The 20,059-nt window shown below is 40.7% G+C and overlaps 1 protein-coding gene across 1 annotated transcript; it reads right to left on the bottom strand.

The window, feature by feature from the left end:
* Positions 1 to 1,532: 1,532 nt before the first annotated feature.
* On the bottom strand, positions 1,533 to 19,791 carry LOC125245912 (RLA class II histocompatibility antigen, DP alpha-1 chain-like). The gene is made up of 4 exons (XM_048156740.1): positions 19,428 to 19,791; positions 8,178 to 8,423; positions 2,203 to 2,487; positions 1,533 to 2,100 (listed from the first exon to the last, which is right to left on the bottom strand). Exons 1-4 carry the CDS (start codon positions 19,510 to 19,512, stop codon positions 1,985 to 1,987), a joined length of 732 nt encoding a protein of 243 aa, XP_048012697.1. The 5' UTR covers positions 19,513 to 19,791; the 3' UTR covers positions 1,533 to 1,984.
* Between the last annotated feature and the right edge of the window lie 268 nt (positions 19,792 to 20,059).

Below are 20,059 nucleotides of genomic sequence, written 5' to 3'. Positions count from 1 at the left end.
TGGGCAGAGGATCACCAATTCCCCCAATGCTGCGGTGAAAAATAGTGGAGCAATATCAGAAAGGAGTTTCTCAGAGAAAAATTGCAAAGAGTTTGAAGTTATCATCATCTACAGTGCATAATATCATCCAAAGATTCAGAGAATCTGGAACAATCTCTGTGCGTAAGGGTCAAGGCCGGAAAACCATACTGGATGCCCGTGATCTTCGGGCCCTTAGACGGCACTGCATCACATACAGGAATGCTACTGTAATGGAAATCACAACATGGGCTCAGGAATACTTCCAGAAAATATTGTCGGTGAACACATCCAACGTGCCATTCGCCATTGCTGGCTAAAACTCTATAGGTCAAAAAAGAAGCCATATCTAAACATGATCCAGAAGGGCAGGCATTTTCTCTGGGCCAATGCTCATTTAAAATGGACTGTGGCAAAGTGGAAAACTGTTCTGTGGTCAGACGAATCAAAATTTGAAGTTCTTTTTGGAAAACTGGGACACCATGTCATCCGGACTAAAGAGGACAAGGACAACCCAAGTTGTTATCAGTGCTCAGTTCAGAAGCCTGCATCTCTGATGGTATGGGGTTGCATGAGTGCGTGTGTGGCATGGGCAGCTTACACATCTGGAAAGGCACCATCAATGCTGAAAGGTATATCAAAGTTCTAGAACAACATATGCTCCCATCCAGACGTCGTCTCTTTCAGGGAAGACCTTGCATTTTCCAATATGACAATGCCAGACCACATACTGCATCAATTACAACATCATGGCTGCGTAGAAGAAGGATCCGGGTACTGAAATCCAGATCTTTCACCCATAGAAAACATTTGGCGCATCATAAAGAGGAAGATGCAACAAAGAAGACCTAAGACAGTTGAGCAACTAGAAGCCTGTATTAGACAAGAATGGGACAACATTCCTATTCCTAAACTTGAGCAACTTGTCTCCTCAGTCCCCAGATGTTTGCAGACTGTTATAAAAAGAAGAGGGGATGCCACACAGTGGTAAACATGGCCTTGTCCCAACTTTTTTGAGATGTGTTGATGCCATGAAATTTAAAATTAACTTATTTTTCCTTTAAAATGATACATTTTCTCAGTTTAAACATTTGATATGTCATCTGTGCTGTTTTTTGAATAAAATATTGAAATTTGAAACTTCAACATCATTGCATTCTGTTTTTATTCACAATTTGTACAGTGTCCCAACTTTTTTGGAATCAGGTTTGTAAATGTTCATTGAACTTTCTCTTCATCAAAAAATCTGGAAAAATTAAATGTGTCATGGTTTCCACAACAATTTTAAGCAACTGTTTTCAACACTGATAATAATCAGAAATGTTTCTTGAGCAGCAAATCAGCATATTAGAATGATTTCTGTAGGATCATATGACACTGAAGACTGGAATAATGATGCTGAAAATTCAGCTTTGATCACAGGAATAAATACATGTTAAAATATATTCACATTGAGAACATTTTAATTATGTAACAATATTACTGTTTTTACTGTATTTTTGATTAAATAAGAGATTTCTTTCAAAAAACAATAAAAAGGCTGTCAATTACCACTGCATTATTCATAAAATTTGTCAATAATAACGAGATGGCTTGAAAATCATACATAATCCATATCTTGTTGCAATCATGTTTAAATCTAGATTTATTCCCATTGGCCTCAATGTGAACACACTTGCCCGAAAAAAGACAAAGAAAAAAGAAATTCAATTAAAGAGCTTCTTTTTTTTAGAGCTTCAGTTTAAGCATGTTTGGTGTTACACAGAAAGCAAAGGTTTTCATACTGTGAAATATTTGAGAGACAATAAAATGTAGATTTAATCTAAATGTATTCATATACCTTTAACATCAACTGTCACCTGTCATGCAGAATGAAACTTGTTATAACTTTAGCATTGTCAAATTGCTCAGTTATAAAACAATTACTAGATATTTTTAAAGTTTGCTTTCATGGCTTCATAGTCAGTTAGTTGTGTTCTTTATTGAGGAAGAACATTCCCACAGCTACTCCCAACAGCCCAATAGTCAGACCCACTCCACAGAACACAGCTGGACCAACACTTGGGAGGGCAACATCAACATCTGGAAAATACATCCATAGGATAAAAGATTAACATTTTTTTTTTTTTAAACAATAAAAAGTTGAACTGTGTAACTGTGTTCTATTTAAAAAATCATGCTCACCCCATATTTTGGTCTGAGGTTGACCTTGGAGGGCTTTGTGGTTCACCATGCAGCTGTAAATGTCTCCTTCAGCAGGTGTAAACTTCAGTGTGGAAAAGATGTTGAAGGTAAGATCTTTCCTTGGACGGTACAGACTTAAACTCATGCCCTCTGATACATGAACATTATTCTTAGTCCATGAGATGTTGACAGATGGAGGATAGAAAGCAGTCACATGACAGATGAGGGTGTTTTGAATACCCAGCTGAACATCATCCTTTGGATAGACTGAAGTCTTGGGTGCATCTAGAATTAAACACAGATAACTTTTTTCATTCATTCTTCAGTTCAATCAAGTAAACAAGGATATCTTAAAGGATTAGTCAAACTTTAAATAAACTTTTCCTGATAATGTACTCACCCCCATGTCATACAAATTTTCATGTCTTTCTTTCGTCAGTCGAAAAGATATTAAGATTATTGATGAAAACATTCCAGGATTTTTCTCCTTATAGTGGACTTCAATGGCCTCCAGATGGTTGAAGGTCAAAATTACAGTTTCAGTGCAGCTTCAAAGGGCTTTAAACGATACCAGACGAGGAATAAGGGTCTTATCTAGTGAAACGATTGGTCATTTTCGAAAAAACACAACCGTTTATGCTTTATAAACACGAAATATCGCCTTGAACGTACTTCCCGTTTCCGCATTCTTCAAAATGCTTACGCTGTATGTTCTACGCCTTTCCTATTCTACTTACGGAAAAAAACGAAACTGGCACCATGTTCGTTCCGTAAGTAGAATAGGAAAGACGTAGGACATACAGCGTAAGCGTTTTGAAGAATGCGGAAATGGGAAGTAGGTTCAAGGTGATATTTTGTGTTTATAAAGCATAAACGGTTGTGTTTTTCTAAAAAATGACATATCGTTTCGCTAGATAAGACCCTTAGTCCTCGTCTGGTATTGTTTAAAGCCCTTTGAAGCTGCACTGAAACTGTAATTTTGACCTTCAACTGTCTGGAGGCCATTGAAGTCCACTACATGGAGAAAAATCCTGGAATGTTTTCCTCAAAAACCTTAATTTCTTTTCAACTGACAAAAGAAAGACAAGAACATCTTGGATGACATGGGGGTGAGTAAATTATCATGAAAAGTTTATTTAAAAGTGGAATAATCCTTCAATATGCATTATATAAACTTTTGTGGCACAATTGCATGACACTATGTACGTTTTACATACATATTTTTATAATGTTGTTGAGAAAATTCTCATGCTCACCAAGGCTGCATTTATTTGATCCAAATAAAACAGTAATTCTGTCAGGACCACTATCATTAAATATGATTGACCGTTAACATAGTTTGTATTGGTGCTTAGCATGGATAAGACCAGGGAGCACAGCGATAACCCCCTTAGGGTGAACAAAAAAGAGGCGTGGATTCCGGAATCCACTGCCACTTCAATATATATTCTTTGAGTGATTTATAATCAAGTTATTAATCAATATTTGTCCTTCTAAATACTAAATTATTTGAATGACTTCTTCAAGCTTATGTTAAAGCATTTACTTTACTTTTCAAGTAGAATAATTATGAATATTGCCTGAAACTTTTAATGAAAATACATCTAAACAGTATGTTTTGGGAAAGTTTCCTGCTCAGAACTAGAGCTTGACCAAGTGTTGCACAATATACTGGTAATAGGAAGGTATCGTGATACCCTGCTATTAAAAACTTTAACAATGACAGCACTCTAATAAGAGCGTTTTTTCTTATTTGCATTGATGTCTGACAGTAGGAGTCAGGCCGTGTGTGCAGCGCTCTGTTTCCCCTTTACACAATGGAAGCAGAACTGTAAATAGATATGCTAGGGATGTGCAGCAGAGACATATCTGTATCTTTAACAATTGCAAAATTATATGTATCTGCATTTGTATAAATCCCGAAGTGGGTGGGGCTTTACTCGGAGGTTTATACAATTACATGAGAAGACCATTATATCTATGGTTTTACAGCCTATCTGTTTTCTTCATAGTTATCACTTAACAAATATTTTTTTAATTACGATTATAACATGTACTTAAATATCTTCTAACTGTCTGTGCTGGTACACCCATATAGACAGACAAAGAATATAGGCTACCTGCATAAATGCCGTCTCCAAGAAAGAGTGAGACAAAGAAATGTCATGTAGCTTATCATATCATACAACGTCCAGGACCTGAGAGACAACTGCAGCTCTAACTGCAGGATCTTACAGTGCTGCTGGTCAAGCCACCTCTGCCCTGCATGCGATGGCACCTTGTAAGTCTAGAAAGCCAAAGCACTCATATGCATGAGGGTAGTTCTGAGCCGGGGTTGATGCAGGAACTGTGCATGATGACTGACTGTGATCAAGTCAGTCAGCGCAGCCCCTCGGCTAGACGATGTCCACCTTGGTGGTCTAGAAGTGCCCCCTGGCTTAACCTTGTAGGGGTGTGAGATGTCAACAAATCGTGCTTTCTCAATGCTTCCATCTCATAAGGTGGCCTTTTTAGCGACGCTGTTGAAGAGTGTGCCCAGCAGTTCTCATCAGCCCAGAAGCAGGCTGAGGCAATCAAGAGCCTGTTCTGAAAGTGCTACCAGGCCATCATGACCTGCCCTTTAGTCTTACTCATTGCCAAGGGTGTCGTTGCCTCGTCTTAGCCGCCACTAATTCCTCCAAGTGGTCACTGAAACACCACTCCTGTGACGGGCAACCCGGAGATGGACGGAGCTGTTCTTTTCCTGGACGAGGGCCGGGCAGAGAATCTTTTGTTGAGTCAAATTTCTGTTCCACCACTGGAGTCATTGGTACCAAAATTCTCAGTAAAAGATCAGCTTCCTCGATCTGTGGATGGCAGTGTGCTACACTATGCCATGCCACTCTCATCCCCCTCTCCTATCACCAGTGGGCAGTGGTGTGCGGTTCGAGGACGTGATGTCTTCTCACGCTGCCAGGTATGTTTTGCACTGCGCACTCAGACCCACTCCGGATCAGGTCCCTGTGCTCCACCTTGCTGCCCTACTGTGGGTATATCTGTGGTCGCTGCCCTACTGTGGGTACATCTGTGGGTACACGTCACTTAAGGTGAGTGTGAGAGTGTCAGATGATTTCATTCTATATTACGGGGCACCAGACAAGGAATTTCACATTGACAATATGCTGGCCTGTGTTACAGTGGGAGGAAAGGAGTTGGAATCCGTTTCACAGCCTTGAACACAAAGTACTTGAATATTAAACTCCTGAAGCACAGAGAAGGTCATTTTCCTGGAACAAGCAGAAGAAGAAGCCTTGAAGTTGAAGGTTCTGATGTCTGTGCAGATGATTCTTATTCTTTGGAACATGCAGACGGAAGGATCTTTAGATTCTGAAGTCAGTGCAGATCTGGGCAGTCTGGAACACGCAGGTCTGGAGGATCTCTGATGAGAGGATTTTGAAGTTGGTGCAGAAGATATTTTGAAGATGGGGGCTAAGCTTGTTGTCATTATCTCCATTGCAGTTTTGAACTTCCCAAATTCACTTATTGTAGAACTTCCTTGTTTCTCTCTTTAGAGCTTCAGAGTCTTGAGAGATCAACTTCACATTGCTGTAGAGTTGGAATTAGCTTAGAACACCTTGTGACCGGAACCTTGAACCGGGACTGGAACACGAACTGGAGCCTGGAACCAGAACAGGAAACTGCAGCAACCCAAAAACTGGAACAAATCTTTGTCTCAGAGACAAGCCTTTTAATCTCTTGGGAAATGCAAATTGGCATCTTTCAGATCCAGTGTTTTGATTGGCTGATGCTGTCAGAGGTGGCCACTGGATAGTCAGGTCTTGTAACAAAGTGTTTCAGTATACTTTTGTTACAAGACCTGACGTTCACAAGGAGAACATCTGGCACGCAGGGGAGGTGAAATGACCATCTGACAAAAACTGGAGCCTATAAAATCACATTGGTGACCTCAGTGGAAAGTTTATCTGTGCCTTAACCAATCAGAATCATTCAATTTGACGTGATGACATTTAGTGATTTGTGTTATGGCAGAGCAGCCTACAAACTCCTTGTGAGTGTTGAAGCTGACTTCTGCTGATGAAACTGCAAACTATTCTTCAGTAAAAAAAATAAATATGCAATCAATTTTATTTATTAATCTGACGCCTGGTCTTCATTCATCAAATCTGGTCCTCGGGTCTTAACTGTAAATTCCACTACAATTTTTATTTAGTTCAATTACAGACAAGTACAATACAAAAAGCACAAGACAAATATAAGGCATTGTGGTAAATTTCCCTACAGTTGATTGATTGATTGATTGATTGATTGAGTCACTTATTCATTGATTCATTCAACCAGGGTAAAAACTTGAGATATTCATTCAGAGGAATATTAAGATATGACAGCTATCTCTGAAGCTTCCTGAAGCAGTGTTTTGAGATCGACCATCACTAAATAAGTCGGGGTTTTTTTTGTTTTTTTTGGTGCACCAAAAATATTCTTGTTGCTTTATAATATTAATATTGAACCACTGTACTCACATGAACTGATTTAGATGTGTTTTTAGTACCTTTATGGATCCTGAGAGAGGAAATGTCATTGCTCCCTATGCAGGCCGCACGGAGCCATCAGATTTCAACTAAAACATCTTAATTTGTGTTCCAAAGATGAACGAAGGTCTTACGGGTGTGGAACGGCACGAAGGTAAGTAATAAATTACAGAATTTTCATTTTTGGGTGAACTAACCCTTTAAACATTATGCAATTTTTTTTTTACAGACAGTCATGTTATTTTATTGCTTTAAATAAACAATTTGATAGTTTATTATTATTTTGCTCATTGCGTCCTCTACTGGCCTCAGGAGACAAGCCAAAAGTTTCTTTAATACATATTTATTCTTCATATAATATATAATAAAGATGTTTAAATTTTATTTTGTGTCTGACTAATAAAATTATTATTTGTTTTTTTCTTAATAAATTGGATAAATAAATGTTCTGTAATGGGAACTTTTAGTGTAATGGTACTTTTGTAGTATGGACATTTAAGTGGAGACACAGTGTTATAATGTCAGTTCCTGAATAAAGAGTCATTCTGAGTATCATGTGCGTTCCTGGCTTGTAATTTTAAAAATAGCTAACACAACATGGTGTCAGAAATGAACTGAACCTAAAAAGAACCCATAAAAGGGAGTATACCGATGAAACAAGGGGAAGATGTAGAGAGAGATTCAAACAATTCACACCAAACTTTCTGAACATGGTGGCAAGTCATTGAAGATATTAAATTGTGAACGATTATTTGATATCTCACACGGTGTTGCCATGGAAAACAATTAAATTAATGACAAAATGGAAACAGGAAGAGTGTTATCTTGACATAATCGTTTTACATTCACTCAGTTTAAATGCATATTGCCTGTCGTGCACAGTCTGCCTAAAGGCTCCAGGGTGGCGGTGGCGGTGGCGCTGGGGTTTGGGCCCGTCATTGCTGCTTGCAGCTATATTTTTTGTTTGTTGAAATCATTTAAATTTCGAGGAAGAAAGAATGATATGGAGAGGGAAAAGGAGAAGGGACCCTATACTAAGATAAATTAAATGCCAATTCCAAGCAATAGTATTTGGACAAATTAAAGACTATAAACAACATAGATCCATATGACTTGGTAGCCCAAGACTGGATTACAGACCTCAAAAAGCACTACCTCTGTCACGTTTCCGCCCACTGCTGCTTCCTTCAACTCCCCACCAGAAGCCTCCGTTTCCCCATTTAAGACTTGTTCATTGCAAACAATAGCAATAAAAGATCCTGAACTTGTGGAGTAAGAATGTATAATGCATAATTTTGTAAAAAAATAATATTGTGACACTGTTGCTTATGTGATATTGCTTATTTAAGAAAACCCTTTATAAACCCTCAACAAAGGGAACGTTAAAGCGTTTTATTTAAAACTGTATTAAAAAGTAAAAGTTTATAGCACATTCTTATGTCTTACCTATTTCTAGTGGCAGGCTCTTGAAATTTTTAATATGTATTAGTAAGTCATTCTTGCATTCTACCATTGCATCAACACCAATTCCATAAAATCCGGGAAATGTCATAGATCCCGTAAAGTCAGGTAATGTCGATACTGCTCTCTTCTGTTTAAAGTCAATATGTCCCACCTCCTCTTCATCATATCCAATGTAATATTCTTCTTCCGTATCAGAGCATCCAAGATATGCGAAAGCTTCATGTTCAACTGAAAAAGATTAAGCATAATAAAACATATAAATACAATAAGCTTATTTTTTGAGATTGTTAATTCAGGTACATTGGATAGCTGAGAAAATATAATACAAAATATTTCTTGCTGATGTCAATAAATAGAGATTTTCCATATCATCCATATGTAAATATCTGCATAGCTTTCAGGGCTGAAATGCTACAATAATAGGACATTATTGACATGATAGAGAACTATCCATTTTACTTACATTACATCACAGTGTTTGGGAATAAAGGGGTAAAAGCCTAGAAGATGAACAAATTATTTATACTGGAAGTATTTTAGAACTAAGAGGTATTGTGAGGTCGAGAGCTGTGGGGAACAAAGTGAGGCTGGCCTCAAATTCTCACGGAGGAGCTTCAGAAGCATAAAAGGAGGAGCAACAACAGTGAAAGGAGAATAACCATGGTTTCTTCTACATGGCCAGAGAGTGAAAGCATCTGCAGATAACTCTGCTCATGTGGAATAAGTTTCCCCTCAGGGAGAACCCCCTGGTCCCGAGCACCACAACAGGGGTCTCCTGTACAGCAGGCCAAAAGGAATGACGTTGGGCGCAGCTTCCATGAGCCCCAGTAGCCTCTGGAACTGCTTTACAGTAATGGCACAGCCTAGCTTCATCCTGGAAACCATCGCCAGGATGGCCTCAATACATGCAGGAGACAATTGTGCTGCATCCATGCACTTGTCAAAAGTGCGAGGGGAGAAAGCTAGGCCGAACAGAAGTACCCGATACTGGAATGCTTCGCCCCTGAAAGCAAACCTCAGGAACTTCCTGTGAGCAGGAGGGAGTAAATATGAAAGTACGCATCCTTGAGATCTATCATGACAAACCAGTCCTCAGACCTGATTTGATTCACGATAACAGAAATGGTCAGCATCTTGAACCTGAGTCTCCTCAGAGAACAGTTTGCCTTAGATCTAAAATCGGACTTAACCTCTTATCCTTCTTTGGAACTGTGAATTACTGGTTATTCTTATGAAACCATTAAAACACCACGGCACTAATTATTTTAAATAATAAACATGTTTTAGTAATATAAATAAACATTGTAGGGCTTCATGGAACAAACACACAAATGAACTATAACCGAATAAGATTGTGAACAATGAACAAGGAATAGTCTTCCCTGACCTAATTCATAAACCCTCAGGCAACAAACACACAACGAACGATGCCAAGAGTTTCGATATTTTTCCAATTTAAAACTTGACTCTTCTGTAGTTACATTGTGTACTAAGACCGACAGAAAATGAAAAGTTGTGATTTTTTTAGTCAGATATGGCTAGGAACTATACTTTCATTCCTGCGTAATAATCAAGCAAAATTATGTCTTAGGTGACATCTTCAGGTAGGTTACCTAGGTTAAGATACATTAATTTGAAGCTTGACATGATTAAAGGAAAACACAAAATTGTAAATGATAGTAAAATAACAAAGATTTGTCTTAAATAACTTTTAAACAGACTATCCCAAAGGGATTAACTGTCACGGTTCATGAATCCGCTGTCTCATTCTGGTGTCTGTGTGATGGTGTGGGTGTGTCACCTGATTGTTTTGTGTGGGCGTCGCCGCTGATTGTTGATCAGCGGCAGCTGTGAGCACTTACCATCTGCCTATTTAACGCCTTGTCTTTCGTCTCTTGTTTGTCAGATCGTTGTGCGGTGTCCGCGTGTTGTTTCCCATGTTGCTTGTTGTGTGTTTCCCTGGACTGGACTTCAATTCGTTGCTTCCTGGTTTTCGTGTTCTCATTGGATTACTCTCTGGACTTCACTCACGGATTACTTCACGGACACTGATCTTCGGTCACCACTCATCATGGATCTTCACCACCCATCGACGTCCCTGTGTTACCACTCTCCTGCTGACTGTTATATGTTTTTTGTGTGTGTTGAATCTGACTACCTTCGGTGTGAAGCTCTATTAAAGAGATTAACTTGCATCTGCATCCTCCCTTCATTCCGTGACAGAACGATCTGACCATCATGGATGCAGCGAGTTCAGCAGCTTTAACGGAGTTCATCAACCACAGCATCTCCCGCATGGACCAGCAGCAGGAGAGCATCACTTCCACCGGACGCGCTGTCCAAGCGCTGGTAACACAGGTGTCCGAGCTCTCCCGGGAACTTCAACAACTTTGCGCTCCCACTGCGCCACCCCCACCGCCTGTTCCCCCCAGACGCGATCTGCCGGAGCCCCGCCTTCCTGTGCCCCAGAGTTACGCTGGTGAGCCTGAGTTTTGCAGAGCCTTTTTGAATAAATGTTCCTTGCATTTTTCACTGCAGCCTGAAGGGGTGGATTCTGGAATCCACTGCCGCTTCAATATATACCTTTTAAGTTATTAATCAACATTTATATTTCTGTTAAAATATTTGAATGACTTCTTCAATGTATGTTAAAGCGTCTATTTTCCTCTGTACCTCTCACTAAGAGAAAAGAACATGTTATCAGTATGTTTTGGGGAAAGTTTCCTGCTCAGAGCAGAGCTCAGATCAACTTCAGCCTTGAAGAAGCTGCGAATCATGTGTATGTGTGCTAAGAGTTTTGTGCAGGTTCCTTTGTACTGGACAACTGGCATTCTGCTTGAGACCAGCAGACGCCACATCATGACCCCAAAAGGACATCCGGTACCTAAATCCAGGGTCCCCCTCGTCATCACCGCGACGAAGGGAGATATGCTTCTTACTATCTGTCCATGTGTGGAAAATTTCTAATCTTGTCTATTTTTCTTAGCCAATCAGAATCATTCAACCTGAAGTAATGACGTAGTTAGTTGATTCTGTTAGAGTATAATTGTTGTGGAAATGTGAATGTACGCAGAGCGGCCTACGAACTCCTTGTGAGACATGAAGCTGGCTTCTGCTGATGAAACTACAAACTATTCTTCATTAAATTTTTCTTCAATTTATTATTTTTTTTTTTAAACTTTGACTCCGGGTCTTTATTCAACATATCTGGTAACAAGGGTCCCTAACAAGCCTCATACCTTTGAACATGAGGAATCCAAGGTGGCGTTCGTCCTTACCCTTCTGACCAGGAAGGCGGCCTTATGGGGAACGGCGGTGTGGGAGAATCAAGACCCGTGCTGCACCTCGTTCCTGGCACTCTCCACTGAGATGAAGAGGGTGTTCGACCGTGCGGTTGTGGGCAAGGAGGCCGCTCATCAGCTCACCGAACTCAAGCAGGGCAGCCGCACGGTCGCGGACTACGCCATCCAGTTCCGCACCCTCGCGGCAGAGTGCCGATGGAACATCGTTTCGTCTGAGGGAATTTGCATGGATCCTGACAAGGTTAAGGCTGTGGTGGATTGGCCAAGTCCAGATTCCCGTAAGGCCCTACAGCGGTTTCTGGGGTTCGCCAATTTTTACCGGCGTTTTATTCGCAATTTCAGCCAACTAGCCGCACCTCTGACCGCCTTGACCTCCCCCAGAACGACCTTCAGGTGGTCAGATGCAGCTGAGGCTGCATTTGCCAAACTGAAGGGCCGCTTCGTTTCGGCCCCCATTCTCACTGCCCCTGATCCTTTGCGTCAGTTCGTGGTGGAGGTCGATGCGTCAGAGGTGGGGGTAGGCGCAGTTCTATCCCAGCGGGCGCCCTCAGACGATAAGATGCATCCCTGCGCGTACTTTTCTCATCGTTTGTCTCCCGCTGAACGCAATTATGACATTGGTAACAGAGAGTTGTTGGCAGTCAAATTAGCGTTGGAGGAATGGCGTCATTGGTTGGAGGGGTCAGGGGTACCCTTTATCGTTTGGACTGATCACAAGAACCTAGAATATATTCGATCGGCTAAGAGACTCAACTCCAGGCAGGCTCGGTGGGCACTTTTTTTCGGACATTTTGATTTTTCTCTATCGTACCGCCCGGGCTCCAAGAACATCAAGCCCGATTCTTTATCTCGTATTTTTGATCCATCCGAGTGCCCGTCTACTCCCGAGTGTATTCTTCCTGAGACATTAGTAGTCTCCACTCTTACATGGGAGGTCGAATCGAAGGTCCTGGCAGCCTTAGAAGGGGTAACGCCCCCGCCCGGGTGCCCACCGAACCGTTTGTTTGTGCCGGAGGGGTTAAGGTCCTGCGTCATCAAGTGGGGTCATTGTTCCAACGTTGCTTGTCATCCAGGGGTTAATCGAACCAGATTTTTGGTCAAGCAACGATTCTGGTGGCCTGCTATGGCTCGGGACATCCGCAGTTTTGTTTTGGCTTGCTCGGTTTGTGCCACTGGTAAGACTTCCAACCGCCCTCCAGATGGGTTACTCCAACCGCTGTCTGTCCCTTCGAGACCCTGGTCCCACATTGCTCTAGATTTTGTCACCGGTTCTCGAAGGCGACCCATTTCATACCCTTGACCACATTGCCCTCTGCCAAGGAGACAGCGGTTACTGTCGTAGACCACATCTTTCGGTTACATGGCCTCCCGGGTAGATGTGGTGTCCGACAGGGGTCCCCAGTTTGTGTCCAAATTTTGGCAGGAGTTTTGTAGACTGCTGGGCGCGACGGTTAGTCTTTCCTCTGGGTTCCATCCCCAGACCAATGGGCAGATCGAGAGAGCCAACCAAGATTTAGAGCGTATGTTGCGATGTTTGGCATCCAAGAATCCTTCCTCCTGGAGTCAACAACTCTCTATGATTGAGTACGCACACAATTCGTTACCAGTGTCTTCTACGGGCCTCTCTTCGTTCGAATGCAGTTTAGGTTACCAGCCACTTGTGTTTCCCAGTCTGGAATCCGAAGTCGCGGTCCCCTCTGCTCACGCCTTTGTCCAGAGGTGCCACCGCACTTGGAACAGAGCCCGCGAGACTCTGTTGCAAGTGAGGGCGCGCACCAAGGCTAAGACCGATCGCCACCGGTCAAAGCCTCCCGTATACGTCGTGGGTCAAAAAGTGTGGCTTTCTACCAAGAACATTCCGCTCCGTTCCGTTGCCAATAAGTTAGCTCCCAAATTCATCGGCCCGTTTCCTGTCACTAAAATTATTAGCCCAGTGGCAGTCCGACTCAAATTGCCTCCGGCGTACAGGAGGATTCATCCCGCCTTCCATGTTTCCAAAATTAAACCTGTTTTTCATTCACATCTTAATCCGCCCTCTCCGGTTCCCCCACCGCCGCGGCTCTTAGACGGGGAACCGACCTATTCGGTTAATCGCATTCTGGACTCTAGGCGGAGGGGGCGCGGATTCCAGTACTTGGTGGACTGGGAAGGTTACGGTCCGGAGGAGAGAAGTTGGGTTCCTGCTAGGGACATTCTGGATCACTCCCTTATCGATGATTACAATCGACAGGTAAGGAGTTCTGGGAACGCCGTGAGGCAGGGGAGGGGGTACTGTCACGGTTCATGAATCCGCTGTCTCATTCTGGTGTCTGTGTGATGGTGTGGGTGTGTCACCTGATTGTTTTGTGTGGGCGTTTTGTGTAATCAGCGGCAGCTGTGAGCACTTACCATCTGCCTATTTAACGCCTTGTCTTTCGTCTCTTGTTTGTCAGATCGTTGTGCGGTGTCTGCGTGTTGTTTCCCGTGTTGCTTGTTGTGTGTTTCCCTGGACTGGACTTCAATTCGTTGCTTCCTGGTTTTCGTGTTCTCATTGGATCTTCACTCACGGATTACTTCACGGACACTGCTCTTCGGTCACCACTCATCACGGATCTTCACCGCCCATCGACGTCCCTGTGTTACCACTCTCCTGCTGACTGTTATATGTTTTTTGTGTGTGTTGAATCTGACTACCTTCGGTGTGAAGCTCTATTAAAGAGATTAACTTGCATCTGCATCCTCCCTTCATTCTGTGACATTAACATGCATCCAAGCTGTATACAATGCTAGCAAACACTTTTATGTTGTGACTTCCTATGAATTTAGTTTAAAGTTAAGTGTGTAAACCTACACTGCTGGTTTGTTGAAATGGTGTTCATAAGTGTGTTGTTTTTTTTCTCTGATCTTTATATTAAGACTGACACTATTGAAGTCAGAAGAGAATGCATCTTCAAAGGTCTCTGCGTGTACCTTAATGAAGATCCAGAGAAGCTGGTGAAGCATTACCTGGTAAGTTAATTTATGTGTTAAGTCACTTGCTGTTGTGGAGGGTCACTTAAATAAAGACTTTTGGGAAGTCCTTACCTTTCTCAGACAGAGACAGGAAATAGTTGGATAATGACGGATGTCGCAATTACATTTATGGTTAAGTGAGTTTGTGAAAGGAAAATGATTAGGCGACTTAAATAAAAACTCACTAGCCTACCAAATAAAAATTTTTTGGCCTATTTTTTTTTTCATCATGTAATTCTTCTATATGTGGCATTACAGGTAAGATGGGCATGACTTTCCGAAATTGCTAGGGCGGGCATTCATTTGCGTCATGGATTATTATCGTCTATAAAAGCCATTGGCTTATGTACCTGGGCAGGCGTCATTTCCCGGAAGTGGTTTGGCTTTTGTAAAGGAGCGCGACTGTGCGTACGGTCAGTTCTATGTTTGGTGTTTTGCCGCGGCTGCCCTGTTCAGCTGATGAATGTGACTGCATCTGTCCTTCTCCAGTTAATGTTTTGCATACGGGCGTAGGCTGTTGCATATTGTCACAGACACGTCAGGTTCCACCTCACTCCCTTACCCACGCACTCAATCACCAGCGTACTAATCATCGCCACCTGCACCTCATCAGCACTGCAATCACCACCAGCATAAAACCTCCACACTCACACACATTCACTGTCCGGTCTCGTTTGCACTACTACTACATGTATGCTTATCTCAAGGACTCCAGACGCTATACTTACCTGCTCCAATATACATGAACAAAAACAGTGTATCAAATGTCTGTTTGAGGTAAAGTAACTTATCACTGATTCTTTTTGGAAATAACCGGGGCGGTTTGGGAGCCTCTCTCCTTGTCTTTCTCTCAGACAATAACACACACACACACACACACACACACACACACACACACACACACACACCATACTTTAACTCCTTATTTTTCCTTTCATAAGACAATATACCTTATTCGAATGGAATAACTAACTCTGAACTCATGATTACAACAGACAAGCCCTTGGTATGGCTTAGTTGTTGAAGTATTTCACAGACTCCGCGAACAATTTTAATGTCAATTGGTTATTTGATTACATTTGCATTATTATATTATGAATATGGATTAAGTTAGGGATAGCTGTTTTACCATAATACTGTAAAGATTGTGTGCTATAAATATGCATGTAATGCACATCAGTAAAAAAATCTTCGTCCTTTTTTTTTTTTTTTTTTTTGTCACAGGATGTCGATGGCCATTTGACTGCTTTCATAGCGGAGACAGTATTTGGAATCTTTGTCATTCAACAAGAAGGTGCAGAGCCTGGTGATGACCCCACGGATGTTGGGATTGTCCTGGAGGGGGTGGAAGTGATGAGTGAGTTGGGCAATGTATCTTTTGCTGTGGTGATCTTGCTGGGTCTTGCCTACACACTAAACCTGAGCTACCCCCAGGAGCTCAAGTAAACTTTCGAGGTTCTGCAGAATGGAATTATGGAATTGGATGGAAACAAACTATCCAACAAAGGAAAAGTTCTCAAAAGTTCTCTGCTTTCCCGTTATGAAACATCGCCATAGCAAAAGCTACACCATTCTAACCTGAGGAAAACTAAGTTGTTATAGTTCTCAAAGTTGAGCAAATTTACTGATACTTTATTTATTTACTTTGTTATATTTGGAATTTGATTTCTATCCTAAAAACAGTGTCCAAGACCGCCCCATTAGTGGCTAAAAAACAATAAGAAAACTTGTACCTTCTGTTTTGTTGTTTAGGTACACCAGCACATTAAACTACAGGTGTTAGTAAGTGCAAATCTTTAAGAGGAATGTGAGTATAAAGACAGGGCCCCATTTCCCAGTATATCAGTGTTCAGCTCATCTGGGGTTTTTATTAAAAAAATGTTCTCTCTCATGCAAGGTTTAGTCTATTGGCACTTAAGGAATGCTGTATGCTGAATTATTTTTTAGTTTCTCATAACAAATTAAGACTAACCTATGTTTAAGTTTTTTTTTTTTTTTTTTTTTTTTTTTGAAGTTTAAACCTTTACATATTTCGGGAGTTAAACTTGATTGTAAGATCTTCATTTGTCTTTTTTTTACCCTTGATGCCAACCATACTGTAGACATTGTTGAAACTTGTTTCAAATAAATAAAATATATACATGTTAAAATTTTTCTAACTTTAGTAAATATTTTTTATTAACTTGTGAGTTCACCATCACATAAAACCACAGGTGCAAGATGTACAAAGTGCAAATGTTAAGAGTAGATTAAGTGGGATGCGAGTGAAAGGGCCCATTTCCCTGTATTCACAGACTTGAGATATATTTCCTTGTGTTATCAACAAGCAACTGTACTGTGTAAAACAATGTGCATTATAATTTTGGAAATACAAGTTGATTGCACCTTTTATCATTAGTTGTGTGTTGTTTCCACCATTAGAGTATGGTAAAAAGGTTTTAATTTATTAACACTCAAAAGCTATTCTTTGAATTAATGTAATTAAATCATGGAAAGGATTTCCGCGTGATTAAATGGCTTTCTTTCAGCATTAAGCACTTAGTTAGGCTAACTTAAATTGCATAGATTGGATCAACTTAAGTAAATGAGTTGGTCCAAAACATTGCAAATTAGTTGGGCTGACACTATTAAATTAAGCTGTGCCCAACCATAGTAAATAAGCTTGAATCAACCTTAATAAATTAAGTTGACCCAACGTAAGTACATTAAATTGGAATAACAGAATTGCATAATGCTGAAATAAAGCAACTTAATCATGTGGAAATCCTTTCCATGATTTTTTTATGTTCATTCAGAGAGTTATGTTTTTGAGTGTAGCACCTTTAAATTTCATTGATCCTCTCACAAGACCTTTGTATCAACAAAATGGAAACAGGAAACAGCCATATAGCAATCCACAGAAACATAAATTAATGGATCTAAAGCACAATGGATCCACACAGATATCCATGAATAGTGACCCCTCTTGGAATATTTGTTTCATTAGGTCAGGTTAGTAATATGTGTGCAAGAGATGTGTCATGTTGGAGTTTGAATTAAAGCTCATACTATTCTTTATAATGCTGGGTGCATGAAACCTTGAAATTCTGTAGCAGGGAGAAATTAGGGAACTTTATAAAGTTACAGGAAAATGTTCCATGAACGTCACATGATGCAATCAATAAACAAAGGAGAAACAGTATGGAGGGTGTCTAAGGCCCTTTGCATTACACGCTTTATCAATGCTTTTCACATTTCATGTCCGGGTGGCATTTCGCAAGTTAGCCCGCAGGTTCATTGGGCTATGCCAGATCAAGGTGTTGAGTCTGGTTGGCAGTAAGGCTCAAGTTACACCTGGTCCTACACTTGGTTGGGTACACCCAGTCTTCCATGTTTCTCGGGTCAAGCCTGTGTTTCGTGCTCACCTTAACCCATCCATTACCCCCTGTTCTGTATCAATTAAATCCTTATTAAATCCTTACCCTCCTTTAGTCCTCTCCATGTCCTGTCTTGTGCCAGATCATTGTGTTGTGCTCTGTGCGAAGTGATTGTTCCAGCCTCATTTTCTTGTGTTCTGCCATATCATATTCCAGCCTCATTGTCTTCTGTTCTGCCTAGTCGCATTGGATTCCAGCCTCATTGTCTTCTGTTTTACCATGTTGGATACTTTGCCAGCTTTTTTTTCATGTTTCAGTTATTGTTCTCTCTACTTCCGCCCCTTATTTCCCCTAGGCAGTTCCCCTCTGCATTCAGCCCTGGTCTGGCTCTCGATCTCTGATTGCCTTTTACTCTGCCTTGCTTCATGTGCCACCTGAGCGCCTGCAGCCCCCTGCCTCAACAGCACCCCCTGCTGCAGTACATCAGCTTATTCTGGCTCTTCAGCCGTTGCATGCATCTCTGGAGAACACTACCCCGGCATTCGACTGGATTTGTTTCGTAGTGTAGACACTCATGTGGTCGAATGTGTTCGAACAACCACAAAATACCACCTACTCTCCACCTACTGACCTAATGCATAAACATTATGGGAAGCGCTCTATTCCAGGGGTTTTCAAACCTGTCCTGGAGGACCCCCAGCCCTGCACATTTTGTATGTCTCCCTTATTTGACACACCCACTTTATGACTTGCTATCACTACTAATGAGCTGATGAGTTGAATTAGGTGTGTTAAAGAGGAAGACTTACAAAATGTGCAGGGCTGGGGGTCCCCCAGGAGTAAAAACTGGCACAACTCACCCCACTTTCCCCTACTATAAAAAAAAAAAAAAATGATGACAGTATCTACACATGGTTTGATAAACATCCTCAAATAAAACACTTTCAAAATTCTTCTGTTAAGAGTTCAAAATAATTGTACTAACGACTGGAACAAAGCTCTTATTGTTGCTGAGAAAAGTGGTTTGTAAATTACCTACACCTTTATTATATTCTTTTGCCATATCTCTATTTCTAAATTAACTTAAAATCCAGTTTATCCATAATTTAAAGTCATGATGTATTCAGAAGGTTGTGTTAATTGTAGTGTTATGTAATCTTATTAGCACCTCTAAGGTGATATAAACATTTGTTGCATTGTTACTGCATTGTTTTTGAATTATTTTGGATTGTTGTAATTACTAAATTTTGATTTAAAAATTGATGATTGAGTCGGATGTTCTTGCTACATAGTTTTTTTTCTCATAGACATTTTTACTGAGTTTTGAAAATGACTACTTGACGATAGTACCAAATCGATGAAAATAAATTATAAACCAAATCTTCTGAATACCTTGCACAATATATTTTTAAACAATGGCCATGTAACAGTGTAACATATTGAAACATTCAACCCTAGTAAAAGCACAAAAGCAGGTTTTGAATGAATGAATAGGTGTTACAAATGATTAGTTTCAACTTTCAAGTTTGCTATTTTACCACATATGAATATAGTACCTGAGCAATTTAAAAACTTCAACTTACATTCAGCACTAGTTGAAAGAACAATGGTTAGAGTTAGAATGGTTATGTGCAGGTCCATTTTGATAGATGAGAGTCGAACAGTCATCAGATGAATTTTTAACTGAGGTGAAACAAGCAGGTATTATTTCCTCTTTTAGAGGACAGTGACGTCACTGTATCTAGGAGGAATAGAATTTTTCCTCTTTCAGCTGTTAGGCAGCTGGCTAATCTTTTCTGACAAAACTGCAGTAACAAACTCTTGTTTAATTTTAAAAAAAGACTGAGGAGCTTTGGATTAAAGCCTAAAAATATTGTCATTTTGAGTCTTGACTAATCTAATTAACTAAAATTATTATGCAGCCCTGTTAAATACTTGATTCTGATTGGACAATCGCATATTACCATTATCCATTACCATTACCATTTTAGTTCTAGGAACTTCTTTTGGGGAAACTAAATTAGCTTCTACTTCAGAGTAGGTGGACTCCATTTCCCATAATTCTCTTTGGCAATCACCTGCACTCACTCCACCAATCAGCTTCACCCACACCCAGCTGCAGCGCATTAACTGGACTATTTAAGCTGCTCTCTACCTTGCACTGAATTTGAGGTCTTGTATTACTACGGTTTGCATTTCTGAGTGTTTGTCATTG

Source organism: Megalobrama amblycephala, linkage group LG14, assembly GCF_018812025.1.
Source record: "Megalobrama amblycephala isolate DHTTF-2021 linkage group LG14, ASM1881202v1, whole genome shotgun sequence".
NCBI classification, from domain to species: Eukaryota; Metazoa; Chordata; class Actinopteri; order Cypriniformes; family Xenocyprididae; genus Megalobrama; species Megalobrama amblycephala.
Note: the sequence above shows the minus strand (reverse complement) of the source record. Positions and strands in the feature narration are given on the sequence as shown.